Consider the following 14,703-nt stretch of genomic DNA (forward strand, 5'->3'; position numbering starts at 1 on the left):
CAGCCACACCCACCTGGGCGCTGGTACAGTCGGGGCTGTCCGCGCAAAGCTCGGGAGAGCCGCCTGACTGCCACAGGGATGTTTACTAACCAAGGGCTAGCAGTGCCTTGGAGGCACAGGAGCTTGTCTCTTACCTCTAGTATCTTACAAGGGGAGGACTTGGAAACTAAGGTGATTGCACTGAACTTCAAGAATTCAAGGTGGGATGAGACCTAAATGAATCCCAGCTACTCTTACTTTTTTGCGTGACACTTTCCCCCCCTAGACTAACATTTAATTCCACGACTAGCGCATGTGATATTGTACCGCTTGTCGTCAGACTTGCTGTTATAGGAAAAACTGTACCAAAGCTGAGATTGAGCAGAGATTTAGTCAAAATCTAGTAATATTTTTGAATAATGTGAATAATGTACCTGTGCATAATTTCCTGTGTTTAGGATGCTGGCTCTAGAGAAATAAGTCAAAAGTAGGTAGTTTACATTTATCATTCTGGCTAAGGAAGAAAATAATTGATTTTAGTTTGTCACATGGGTAGTTTTCAAAATACAGCTAATATGAGCCTTGAGTGCAGTGGTTGTGCTGTGAATCAACCTTGTTACCAAGTTATATTACACATGTTCTAAGAAATCTAACAAAGTTGGAGAAAATAGCATTAAGGTAGTATTTTCCCTGTCTCTTGAGTGCTATAGGCTTCATTTTTTTCCCTTTGAATAAGAGAAACTCACTTTTGGGGGCATTTCCAGCTGTCCTATTTAATCTTGTAGTACACTGTAAACTGGTGTCGAGAAATCATTTATTCACTGTGAAATATAGCTTTTATTTTGGTACTATTGCCAAGCAGGGCTAGAACATGAGTAATGAAGAGACAAACAAAAATAGTTTTGAAAGTAGTTACAGTAAATAGTAAATATACCAACCCCTTCATTGGCAATCAAAAATAAGCAAAATAAATATGCATTTTCTAAAATGTTGCCTCTTCGCCCCTTTATGAAAGACACCAACTTTAATATATAAGAGTATCTGCACCCACTTCGGTCATTTAATAAGTGTGCCATTGAAGAAAATTTTCACTGGAGAACTGCAAGAATGCATTCACTTGAGTAATTAATATTGCTTTAAAAGTCTGCATTTCTAGTCTGCTTTGTAGGTTTGTGTTTTTTCTTGTTAAGTGTTTATTTTATGGGGAGTGTTTTGTCTTTTCTTTCCCCTCTTTTATTTTTTCCTATTAAATCCTTTATCTGACACATTCACTGCTGGGGATGGAAACCTTGCAGCTCTGATGGGCTACTTCTAAACCCAAACAGCTCTGTCCTGCCTTGGATCTGTCCCAGGTTTTCTCTGCGGGATAGACTATACCCAGTGTTCTGGGAGCAGCAGTCTTTTGTGTTACCGGGGAGCTAGAGCTGTTTTCTGTAAGGAAAGATTCACAATCTGCTATTTTGTCTTTATTCTTTGCTCCATCTGAGGCTCCTGGGAGGTGTTTCCATGTGCAGTCTGGTGGAGCTGTATCCAAAACCAGGCTGGGAGCCCAAGATGTAATCTAGCTCTGCCTGCAATTCTCAGGTGTTTGAAGCCTGAAGATGAGACTGAGAGGGGTTGAGTTGCTTTTATCTGAAATTTGTTACTGTCATCCCCAGAGGATCTTCTGCCACCCAACAGAGAGGGGTTAGGGGAAGGAGAAGCAGAAGAGAGGGAAGGTGGGGAGAAAAGACAGTACTTTTCTCCCATTGTTACAATACTTGCTTAGTTACACAAAACATAGGAATCTTTACTGATTTTCCCAGTGGTGTTGCCTCTTAAGAGGAGCAACTGCGGGAAGTGGGGTTGCTTAGCCTTGGGAAAAAGAGGCTTGGGGAGGACCTTATTGCTCTCTGCAACTACCTGAAAGGAGGTGCTAGTGAGGTACAGGTCAGTCTCTTGTCCCAGGTAAGAAGTAACAGGATGAGAGGAAATCACAGAATTGCTGGGCTTGAAAGGCACCTCTGGAGATCATCCAATCCAACCCCCCTGCCAAGGCAGGGTGGCCAAGAGCAAGTGGCACAGGAACATGTCCAGGTGGGGTTGGAATGTCTCCAGAGAGGAGAGTCCACAACCTCCCTGGGCAGCCTGTTCCAGGGCTCTGCCACCCTCAGTGTAAAGTTCTTCCTCTTGTTGAGGTGGAACTTCTTGTGTTTTAGCTTATGGCCATTGCTCCTCATCCTGTCACTGAGCACTGCCAAAGAGAGTCTGGCACCATCCTCTGGGCACCCACGTTTGTGATATTTATGTGCATTAATGAGATCCCCTTCAGTCTTCTCCAGACGGAACAGGCCCAGCTTTTGCAGACCCTCCTCATGAGAGAGGTGATCCAGACCCCTCATCATTTTTGTGTCCCTCCACTGGACCCTCTCCAGTAGCTTCTTGTCTTTCTTGTCCTAAGGAGCGCAGAGCTGAACACAGCACTCCGGATGTGGCCTCACTAGGGCTGAGTAGAGGGGCAGGATCACCTCCCCCAAGCTGCTGGATGCACCCCAGGATCCCATTGGCCCCAGCCATCAAATGGCCTCAAGTTGTGTCAGGGAAGGTTTCGATTGGGTATTAGGAAAAAGTTCTTCGCAGGAGTGGAAGAGGCTGCCCAGAGAGGAGGCTGCTCCAGTCACCGTCCCTGGAGGTATTTAAAAGATGTGTAGATTGGGAACATGGTTCAGTGGAGGACTTGGCAGTGCTGGGTTAGAGGTTGGACTTGATGATCTTAATGGTCTTTTCAAGCCTCAGTGGTCCTTTGGTTCTGTGCCTGTATGATGTACAGAACTTGATTCTGGTGGAGCTCAGTGGATGTCTTTGGACCATCCTAGTTTCAGGCAGTAGAGACATGTATGCAAGAATTTCTGCTGCTTTTCCACTCATCTCTGGACTGAATTGCTAATTATAAGGTCTTGGGCTGTTTTATTTTGTTTTGCACTTAGGAATACTTTGAACATGCAGGTTAAAACATTGGGATTATTCACCCTCATTTACTTTCTATTGCTTTGGGAATAAACAAGCATTTGTGCCGAGGGTTTAATGCTGATTTAAATGCAGATATGCTGCTGTTTTTGTTGCAATCTTTCTGCCTCAATGGTGGCAGAGAGAGGAATTTTATTACATCAGACAAACGTGCTGGTAGGATAATTTTGTTGTTTTTCTTATCTGTGTTGTTAGAAACAAGGGCGGCTCTATGGAGACAAGTTTCACAGGTAATGGGCTTCTACTTACTGTCCCTTCATATGCAAATTTCCTAAAGGGAGAAGAAATGTTTTCTTTTGGGTGCATAAATGGCTGGTTTACATGGCTGGAGGAAGTTCAGGCTTTAGATTGCTGTTGGGAAGAAAACCCACTACCACCAGCACCACAAATGGGGGCCTGCTTTGCGTAATACTGTGTTCCTGTTAAAAAAATACGGTGGCTTTTTTAGCTAAATATGATCACTATTGTTGTTACCAAGCATGTCCTGTTTGGGGCTCCTTTGCTTCCTGCATGGCCTTACTATGAGGATGTACAGGCTCTCTCCTGTTCCAGTTTCGCTGGTTTTCTTCCCCATCTTCTCCACCACACCCTCCCACTCTCCATTACTTGGAAAGGTGAGTAGACCAAAGCACTCTTCCCCATTCATGGTGGTGGCTCATTGTTTCATTATTGATTCGGATGCAATAACTTTCCTCAGAAGGCTTTTTTGCTTTGCTTGTTTACTTCGAATGCAAGAGCCACTCTCCAGAACAGTGTTTTTATTCCCCCCCCTCCCCCTCCTCCTTCCCTCCCGGTCCTCTCTCCCCTTTTCTGTTTTTCAGGGGCTTCTTAGGAGAATTTTCTCTCCTGAATTGCATGTTTTAGTCATTGCCATGCAGTTCAGGTCGTCAAGCAAAATTTCAGTTCTGCTCTATTCCCTATGTGCTGTAACTAGTATTCTGCTTGTCCAGTTAATGCAAATCAGTTTATTTAGGCCTTTTGAAAACAAAACAAAAACTAAACAAGAAAACCAGCATTCAAAGATGCTCAAGATATTTTACCACAGAACACATCAAGAATTCAATTAGAATTTGCTCTCCAAGAATATTGAGAAAGCAAATAGTCTGCTCTGTTTTGGTTTGAGTTTTTTAACCAGTTGTTACCTATCTTCATGGTATTCTGCATATTTTTCCTGATGCTGCATAGGTTGGTTGGTTTATAAGCTTCCGGTAAGATGTTCTGACTGATTCCTCTATTTCAGATGATTTTGCTGAGGTGCAAATGTTTCTGAGATGTTTCAACTCTTCCAGCATATGTTCAAAACCAGAATGATGTTTCAGTGCTTACTTTTCTTCCATGTGTTTTTCAGTGTTTATAGCAGTATTGAGGTTTGCAGGATAATAGGAGTTTGCTTATCTGCTGTCTTGCCAACCAGCAGGTGTGAGTGGGGATCATTCCCACCTCAAATGTTCAGTTACAAAGTTCCAGATTAACACTAATCTGACAAATTTTAGGTTCCAAAAGTAATCTGCTGTGTTTATAACATATTCATACTGGTTACACTGAAGAACAGAATTTCTGTTCCCTCAGTCCAAAACCTGTTAACTTACAAGGCATCATTTTCTATAAATAAGTGTTCCAAAAATACGTTGGTGGAGAAATGTCTCTATTTTTGTCGTGTTTTGTGTCTGCTTCAGCCAAGTTGGACTTTGCTTCTGCCTGTTGGGATTTTTGTGTTACACATATTTTTGTCTCTTCAGTTAGCATATTTCTCTGGTAAAAAAGGTCCTTTGCATTCCTTGAGTTGAGGAGGAATTGTATGTCCAGACTTTGTGGCAGTCAGAGCTGGATTGGTGGCTTTGAGACCACTCTGGAACAGGTCAGAGGAGTGGAAAAAATGCCTTAGTGTTATGATTGCACAAGCTTGGGCCAAATGGTTTCTTGGAGCCTGGATGTCTATGAATGAACCACCTGAAGGTGCTAATGCAGGTGTCTCCTTTCTAGCATAATACCTATATAGAGCCCAGTACTTTGATCTTCACTGTAACCAATGATTAGGGGTAATGAAATATGGCAAGATTGATTTATTTTCTGGAATGGCTATTCCTCATCTTGTAAAGCAGAAAGGTTTCTTTTACACATAAAGTGTTTTGTTTGGTCCTCAGCCCTGAAATGGCAATATATTTCTGCCTTCTACAAATTATTGAAAACCTTTTTCTGATATAAATGTTGCCTTTTTTCTCCAACCTAAGCAGGTACCATGGAGCAAGAACAGTTTGAGGTACGGAATTTCCAGCTTCTTTGATGGCTAGCAAACCCAAACTTGTTTTTGGAGATGAGATCTGTATTTATATGCAGATGGGGTGGTTTAAGACTTTGCATTGAAATTCAGAGGTGAAGGTGTATAGAGCCCAGCAGTCAAATACAGATTTCAGGTAGCCTTAGGGTTGGATGGTATTTCTTGATCTTTTTTTGCGAAGAGATGTCACAGATACCTCAAAGATGAGGTTTTCTGCTCCTCCTAATTGGATGTTGATGCAGTATTTGCTACATGCCATTTGGCTTCTGAAAAGTCAGAATTACTCATTCAGTTCCCCAATCTTTTTCAAAAGCTGCTTTTAAACAAGTGGTGGATGTACCTATTCAAATGCTTACAACAGCAGGTTTACCTTTTGGTTCTCAGGATTCTGTGTGATAGTTTAAGACAAAATAAGAATTCATCTTTTCATTTTAGTTGAAAAAGACATGGAGTAAAGTGTAGAGAGGCAGACACCTTACATGAATGTGTGTGGCCAGTCTAAATAGCCTGTATTTGAGCTTTTTTGGCATTTGCAATTCCTTAGCTCGTTTATTAGTTTATTACTGAGCTGAGAAAATGGAAGTCCTTAAATCTTGTTAAAGGCTTCCTTAAAGAAAAACAGTACTGAGAATTGGGTTCATGGTGGTGACACATCATAATGAGTGCTAAATAAAGATGTAGGAAGTGAAATTATCATCATCCAGCCAAAAATCACATTCTAGATGCAGTGTGGACAGTTTTGTTCCTCGTAGGAAAAGGAGGCACACATTTGCTTCCTTGTGCACTGTCTCATCTTTACTCTCTGTAAAAGTAACTTGTAGCTCCTTTCTGTTTCATCAAGGTGTGAGTTTTGTACACCATCCCCACATGTCTGTGAGCAATGATTGCAGTCACATCCTTTGCCTCCATGTGTGCATGGGTAGTCCGTCATGCCAGGTATCCTGTGTTCTGTGCTATTGTTCCAAACAATGATGTTGAAGCAGGCTCTCCAGTCCCAAGGGTAGTCTGGATGGTGGGACTGCACTTGAGGTATTGAAGTTGTCTGTGCTTTTCTTGCGCGGAAATAGAAACTAAGAAAAGTGATGCAACTTGAGCCGTGGTGTGGAGAAGTACTACACACTATTTTCAGCTGGGGTAGGATTTAATACTTTGGTTTACTTTATTTTTTGGAGGTGGCAGAAAGAGTATTCGTAGCCTGGGAATATTTTGGTATAATACTGTAAGTAATTTTGGGAAATGTGGTTAATAATTAAAGCATTAGAAAATGCCATGACAGAGTTATCTTCTAGATAACAAGTTCTACATAGTAAGTCAGGAGAAGAATAGCTATTTGCAGAAGTCAAAAGCAGTACTTTATTTTCTTATTTGAATGAAATGAAGTGCAAAAGGTTGATATAACTAAAGGTCATTTTCATTTAAGTTATTATTAAGTAAGAATATGTGCATTATTAGTCTTTAGCAAGACAACTCTCCTCCATCCCTGCATCATAGGTCAAAAGTATCACTGTTACTTAATTGTTGTCCTTTTACACGGAACATAAAACATTAACCTTCAGGAGGGTACAAACCACAGGAAATCTACTCTATCAGCACTTGCTATTATGTATCATTATCATGAATAATTTGTGGGAAATGGAAGAAGACTGATAGTCCATGTTTTATATCTTTATCTTTCTCAATAAGCAGTTACTAAAGTTCTTCATATTTGTTGAAGCATTAGGAATTTGTGTTTGCAGAGATTTCAAGGCATTAAGGTCAGATTGAGTCTAAGAATAGCATTTCTAATATTGCAAATGATGAGGAATTGTATCTTTAATTGTCATCTGACAGGAGTTCAGAGAACAGGAAAAACATGTCCTGAATCAGGATAGCAAAGCTTTTTTTTTCTTCTTCTTAGAAGGTGTTAAAGCAAAAAATAGCTGCATTGAATTCTCAGGTTTGGATCCTACCCTGTGAACTGAGACATCTCTGTAAGCAGCTCTTCAACCTGTAGAAAGAGACCTGTATTAGGTAGGCCTCTGCACTCTCCTAAAAAAGTCAAGATTAAGTTTTTAGGTGGTAACATAAGATTCCTCGAGATAAGTTTTGAATTGTTTCAGCGCAAAGGAGAAAAAAACCCAACCATACACACAAAAGTCATGTCCTTGAAATAATAGTTTGACCTTGCAAATCCTTGCCTGCACACCTTCCTTAGCTTCCTTAATGATACTTAGCAATACAAAGGCGGGGTGGGAGTTGATGGTGTTTTCTTGTTGGGGGGATTTCTCAACGAAATAGTTCCTGTCTCAGCCAGATTACTGGCTGTTTAACAAGAGGAAATCATGGTATGGGAATAGGCACTGTTATTACTGGGGCAGAACATGGAATTTGCTTCAGGCCCTGTCTTACAGGGACCGGGCAACATTCCCCAAAGGCGTGTGTGCCAGTTGAATCTGTCAGGGAGAGCTCATGCCATCCTTTTCAGCCACACAGCTTGCTTGTGCATCATTTTCTTTGTGTGTGAGTAGTTGTTTTGTGTTTGGTGGCAGGACTGGTGGGGGGGAAGGGAATGGGAGGAAGTAGTTGTGTTTCTCGCTTCCCCTCCTGCTGATGTTTTTGTCTACAAAGAGAATTTTTTATTCCTGCTCAGTTCTAAGCACAAATGGATGTGTATCTAGCCAGTAACAGCTCTTTATTGTTTCCTTTGAAGGCCAGACAATGTCCTTTTGAATAGTGCATATTGGTGATCATCTTCAGAATGTTAGTATTAACTACATGGGTAGGGCATCTGAAATGAAGGAAGGAAATAACAGACCTAGTAGGGAGGGAATTGGCAGGTATGGAATTTACTGATCCTAATGGACTTCTGTGATTCATTATAGCAAGAAGACTTAAATTTCATTTTCCTGAGGTAGTTGGGGTGAAGGTGTGTATTGGTGTCCCATTGTAATCTGCAAAGAAAGAAGTTGATTCCTGTTTCACTGCTAAGCTGCTGATGTAATACCAGTATAGTGCCTGGAGAAACACTTGTGACTGTAATTACTAAGCAGATAATTACCTAGCTGCTTATTTAAATAACATCCTTTTGGAACTAGATGCACAGCTCGGACCTGTAATAGCTATTGTGAAAATGAGTGTGTCTCATGCAGCTTCTGTCTGTCTAGTTTTTTTTCTTCACAAATGTTTTGATAGCTCCAGTAGTATTACCCATACATTATCATACCATGTTAATGATTGTGTGTGTGTGTGTTTTGTTTTTCTTGCAGTGTCTGTCTTTGAGCTTTGTAAGTTGTTGGTATTTTCTCTTACGTAATTTATGATCATTTTTCTGACATCTTCCACTAACAGTAAAAATCACTTGAAAATGTTTTGAAGGATAGAAGTTACCTCTTACACTAACTCCTGTGAAACTTCTGGGGAATCTCATAGGTTCATCTTGTGGGATTCCCATATAAATTTAACAGAAAATTGAAGAACTTCAGTGAATGGCTTTATATCAGAGCTGCTCAAATGGGTCAGCCTGGCCTATGCTCACAGGGAAATGGGCAGCCATTTGACAGCCTGTGGAAAAAAACAAAGGACTGTTTTTAAAGTGAGGATGCTTATACTGTGCTTTCACTGCTTGCTTCATTTCTCCTCACAGGGAGATTCTTCTGCTTCTACCACTAAGAGAAAACCATAATGTTTGTTACAAGAGCAATGGTTTTATTGTGCACGTTTGTAATCCGCTCATCAAGTGTCTTGTTTTAGTTTTGGTCCATACAGAGCATGATGCTCTGCAACTGCCATTAATTCACATTTTTAGCTCTAGTAGCAGAAGGTGGGTACAATAGGTTGAACTGCTTCAACCCTCCTGGTAAACCACATGCCTGTCACAGTGGGGCTGCATCACAGAAATTCCAATTGCTTAGTTTGCTTTTTCAGAATAACTTCTAACTTCTTCCTCGGCTTAAAGAAGCCAAACACCCAGCAGCTGAAATGTGCAACTCACAGGTTCCCTATGAAGAGTGTGCCTGCTTGGACCTGCTGGGGAAGAAACTCATCAGGGCTGTGTAGTAAAGAATGTGGGGCAGCAGCGGGATGTACATGCCAGAAGAGGGAATGCGAGGCAGGGAGGAGCCTCCTGTGCTGAGCATAGGTTTCTGTCCTTGCCTTCCACAAAACTCCTCTTTTGAGGTTTTTGGAGCTGCCCTCTAATTGCATCCTTTGTGTACTGGGTGCTTAGCTCTCAGATCACAAGCAGAGAGGAGAAGGACATCAGCTGGTCTCTAAGGGACACAATGCAAGCAAGCAGAAAGATTCAAGCATTACAAGATGGTAGGATTAGCTGCTCTGCAAAGTATCCTCAAATAGATACCACATTATTAGACATCGTCAATTTTAGCTTAAGGGAGGGTGTGTGTGTGTTCATTGTGTGTATAGTGAGGCTGTTGCCGTGCCTGTGCTGTGGGGCAGATCTGTGAAAGGAAGTTGGTTTATTAGGTGTGATGCATTCTGATCTGGCAGGGCTGAGTGGGACAGAAGAATCCCTGAGGAAATGCGCTGCTGGGTGTGCAGAGCAGCCTTTCAGTTGAGGTTGCAGAACCAAGGTGTAGCATCATGCTCAGAGGGATGAAGTAACAAAATACTGCCCAGCTGCTCATGAAGCATCTGCTGAGAGAGTCAGGAGGCTCTTTGGGGACTGTAGGAAGTGAGTGTGCAATTTAAGACTCTACTGCAATGCATGTGCAGAGCCAGGCCAAATTCAAGCTCTACAACCAGTTACAAGACAGGTGTTCCCTAACTTTTGGGTTTGCTTCTCTTAATTGCTGAGCAGGGTGCTTGATTGTCATGTGCTATAAACAAGCAGTTGTGAACAGGTGAAGTGACTGTTACTGAAAATACTGGAATCTTTTCATTTTTAGCATTAAGGAGTCTGCCAGGTTTTAACAATGAATTCAAGTCACATGTGATGGTTGCAACTGACTGAGGATTGTGCAGATGCTTTCACTTATTAGAATAGGAAGACCCTTTCTTCTAGATGCTTTGTTGTTTATGGTAGAAGGTTTAGGTATACTACTTTCTCTTTTGCAGGCCTAAGCCTAAACAAAGAAAACCTCAGTCAAACTATTTATACAGGACAAAGTAGCAATATAACACTGTTCTTTCACTGTTCACTTTCACATATCTAAGATTTGGGCCTAATGCTGGAGGTCCCAGAGCCCACAGCTCTCTTCCTATAGATAATCTGTGCTGTGATAATCAGAGAAAATATCACTGGATTTGGACAAGCAAAAATAAATCACAGAAATTCTTTCAGCTTTCATGTACAATATATTTCAGATGGCATTGCATGGAACCCACACTAGCATTTTTTCTAATAGGAGAGAAACACAGTCGGAGACAAGTCTGGAATAATTCCAGAAGTAGTATCTGCTCTGGAATTTGGTTACTTCTGAAAAAAAAAAAAGAAAAAAAGAAGTAATTAATTGGGATGTTATTTATAGTATGTTGCATCCTTTCTCCTCTCCTCTCTGCCCGGTCTTTTACATCGAGGTTGAATACATGCTTGTAGTGGGGAGTAGACAGGAGGGACCATGACTGTTAGGGAAGTGAGGACTATTTTAATTGTTCTCTGCTTTTGGCATCCCTTTGGGTTAACTGCCCCAGTGGAGGTAAATAAATCACAGCTGTGAAAGGGCATCCTAGTAGGCTCCTGTACACTAGGAAGATAGTGTGTAACATTTATTTGGACTTCTCTGACTATACAAAAATTGTCAGATCTATAACTACAAGTGTGTGGCTGAACCAGTGTAAATTTCTGTTTTAGGTGTATGCTTAGGATGAATAAAACAATAGGATTTAAAAGAAAAATTTGCCACACTAGCGAAAGTCCACAGCAGTTGTGGATTTGATGACAGTATGCATTGTGGGTGGGAATATAAAGTTCTCAGCATCTTGTGAATCATAAAACGAAATTTAAAATATTGTCTTTAAAAGATTTTATGAAAAAGAAGATACAGACTTTTTTCCTGCTGCTTAGGCAGTGAAGGTTTGGGTCTTTGATCTCAGATTTGATATTTTGTTAGTTTACCTGTTACAGCAAGAGAAGCATTCCCAAACTGAGGAGTTTGGGAAAAGCTACAAGTTTTTGGAGGAAACTGTGTTGTTTTATTTTTAGCTGCATGATTAATGCTGATTCTAAGTCTTACCTGTGTTATTTCTTAGGGTTGATATGCTAAAAGACAACATCCAATTCTATCTAATTTTTCTTTAGTTGTGAAAAGCCAGTACACATTTCCAGCATGTACTGACAGATGCTGGTTTGTAACTTAGCTTTCTTGATGACTTCTCATTTCATGAATTATTTTTTGCATGGTACCAAAATGCTCATTGGCATTAGTTCCAAATGTTTTACTGTGTGTTAGTAAAATACTTTATGGTGAACATGTTCCAGAAAGGTATCTCTTTCTTGGGTTAGAGAGAGAATATTTCTTTATTGATGTTTCTTATTAGTAGTTAATTGCCTTCACTTTTACAAGTATAGCTCCAGTTTGTTATTGATGTTATTTTCCTGGCTTTAGCATCCAGCTAGTGTCTTTCATCACAACTTAATCTTTGGGTTGGAGTTCTTCAGTAATGTCTACTTTCCCTTCGTTACTCTAATTACAGCACCTTTGGAATCATCACTTCTCCTTTTATTAATTGACCCTTCATGGTAACCTCTCCTTTTGATAATTTAAACCAGTTCTTTAAGTTTCTTGCTACAAGGCATTTTCTACTCTTGAATGATTTTTATAGCTATTACTGACCTTTGATTTTTCAACTGCATTTAAGCAGTGAGATGTAGGCATTACAATTCTGTGGTGCATTTAATTATTAGTGGTCTTTACTTTGTATCACAGCTGAAACTGTTTCCCCTGTATTCCCCTTTACTCCTTCCCTAACTTGAATATGGTTGTGAGAATAGTCCCTTTTGCTGCAGTGTCCAGTTGGCTACATCTGTTTTACAGATTTATCTGCTCTGACCCTCACACCTCTTGTGCAAGGTCCTGCCTCTTAGACTTCAGTCTCACTGTTGGAAGACTGAGGTGTTATTCTGCAGAGCCAATAGCTGAGGTGTGAGATGAACGATAGCTCCATTGAATAGCTTTGTGTCTTTGCCATAGAGAAGTCAGGAGAAAATCTATGCTTGTCTCTGTATGATAAAGCCAATGTCTGAGAGAGTTTGAAGGTGTTGTGTGATTAGATTTTAAAGTACTGTTTTTATTCTGGAATTAATTTGAGAATACTTTGCGTTATGTAGATAACACTGTTGTAAATGCTGTGGGATGTGCACCAAAGGATTGTAAAACTCGTCCAAAAAAATATACCAGAGCATTTTGCAGTGTTCAAAGCAGGGCCAGCCGTGCTTTCTAAAGTTGGAAAATATCGGATGTTTTTCTCTTTCAAGTTGTTGGCTTTAAATCCTCCAGGCACGTCCTAATCAATGCCTAGCATATAAAATTAGCTAATGCTCTTAACTGCAGCGTGGTACTTATTGTGAGAGAGGGTGCTGTGTATTTAAAGGCTTTGATGGAATAATGCCTCAATCTCCTGTACTCAGCAAGTTCATTTTCCTTTCTGAGCAGGATACAAGGGAGCTTCCAGAAGTCAGCCAAGATGAATATGGTGAAGAGGATCATGGGCCGGCCCCGGCAGGAAGAGTGCAGCCCCCAGGACAACGCGCTGGGCCTGATGCATCTGCGGCGCCTCTTCACAGAGCTCTGTCATCCTCCAAGGCACATGACCCAGAAAGAGCAGGAAGAAAAACTTTACATGATGTTACCAGTATTCAACAGGGTAAGCTGGGCAATTTGCAAGAGGTGTTTTCTTTATTTGAATTGTCTGCTCATATTTTGTATTCCCAAGACTTTTTGGTTCTAGTGCAACGGATTTTCTCCCATTGCCATCCTTTCAGTTTTCCCTTTCTTCTCACACAGTGTTGTGTTAGGGGATAAACTTACCTTTGGAGATTCCCTTTTCTTACCACTTTTTCTCAAGTGCAATCCACAGATGCGTGTAGGCTGACAGCTTTTCTGCAGTGCTCACTGTTATTAGTCATCTGATTTCCAACCTAAACTTTGGTAGCAAGTTTATGCCCACTTTTTTTGTGTGACAGCACTGTCCTCGAGTCTAAATAGCTCTTCTCCCTTCTTTGCGTTTATTGTACTGATGCATATTTAGACATAATAATCATAATGTGTCCTGTCAACTTGGTTTTGCTAGGCTACATGAGCTGAACAGTTTTAACCTCCTCATGTGATATATTTTCTATATTCTCATCACCCTTATAAGCTTTTTACTGTGTATTGAGTCTGAATCCCCCTTCGTGGACAAGGGAGATTTTGAACAAGCAATCTGTAGGGAAGATATAATAGTCACTTTTACAGTGGCATTCATATTTCACTACTCCGTTGTACTCAGGCAACAAGATTTTGTTTGGAGGCAGAACTATGGCAACTGTCACTGGAATTAATAGGAACTAAATCATAATGTCTTGTATCACTCAGTTACACTGTCAGGTTATTGTGAATAATAATTCTGATGGTAGTTTTAGGGTCTTGAAAGACCAGTAGGTACAGATCTATCTAGCTTTCTTTTTTTTTCCCCTGCTGTGACCTAAACTCTTGCTCCTGAAGTTGTTCTTGGGTGATGGATTTGTGCTTGTATATGCTACCACAGAGAACTGGATTAATGCAAAAACTAAACTGATGTTTTGTTGAAAGTATGGCTTATGAAGATGTTAGACACTGAGCTGCTTGCATGCTTGTGCTGGTTTTGGCTGGGATAGAGTTAATTTTCTGTATAGTATCTAGTGTGGGCTATGTTTTGGATTTGTGCTGGAAATAATCCTGAAAAATATGGGGATTTTTTTTTTGTTGCTGAGCAGGGCTTACACAGAGCCAAAGCCTTTCTGCTCCTCACCCCACCCCACCAGTGAAGAGGCTAGGAGTGCACATGGAACTGGGAGGGGACACAGTGACCCCAGCTGACCCAGTGGATACATATGGTGTCAGGCTCAGCATATAAAACGGGAGAGAAGGAGGTGGAGGGGTGTTCAAAGTGATTTGTCTTCCCAAGTCACTGTTATTCATGATGGGGCCCTGCTCTCCTGGAGATGGCTGAGCACCTGCTTGCCCATGGAAAGCAGTGAATGAATTCCTTGTTTTGCTTTGCTGGCTTGCGTGGCTTTTGCTTTCCCAAGCATCTTTATCTCAACTCATGGGTTTTCTGCCTTTTACCCTGCTGTTTCTCTGCCCTATTCCACCTGAGAGCAATGAGCAGGTGTGGTGCTTAGCTGCCAGTTAGGGTTAAACTACAACAGTGCTGTGTAGAAAATTAATCCTAGTCAGAACATAGGATTACTAGGATTTTCGGTTGACTGGGTAGTGTGCTTTAGTGGATGGATCACTTGAATACCATTCTGTTGCCTTAGGTCT

At 41.0% G+C, this 14,703-nt stretch overlaps 1 protein-coding gene across 8 annotated transcripts in view; it reads left to right on the forward strand.

Moving 5' to 3' along the window:
- Window positions 1-14,703, forward strand: part of WDFY3 (WD repeat and FYVE domain containing 3) — a 122,151-nt gene that overhangs the window by 5,065 nt on the left and 102,383 nt on the right. For all 8 annotated transcript variants that reach the window (XM_017744150.1, XM_017744154.1, XM_017744152.1 and 5 more), the window contains exon 2: window positions 12,853-13,063. In XM_017744150.1, the coding sequence (XP_017599639.1) occupies window positions 12,884-13,063 (180 nt within the window). In that variant the 5' untranslated portion in view covers window positions 12,853-12,883. The remainder of the gene's footprint in view (window positions 1-12,852; window positions 13,064-14,703) is intronic.

This window comes from Corvus brachyrhynchos, unplaced genomic scaffold (assembly GCF_000691975.1).
Source record: "Corvus brachyrhynchos isolate BGI_N302 unplaced genomic scaffold, ASM69197v1 scaffold229, whole genome shotgun sequence".
Taxonomy (NCBI): domain Eukaryota; kingdom Metazoa; phylum Chordata; class Aves; order Passeriformes; family Corvidae; genus Corvus; species Corvus brachyrhynchos.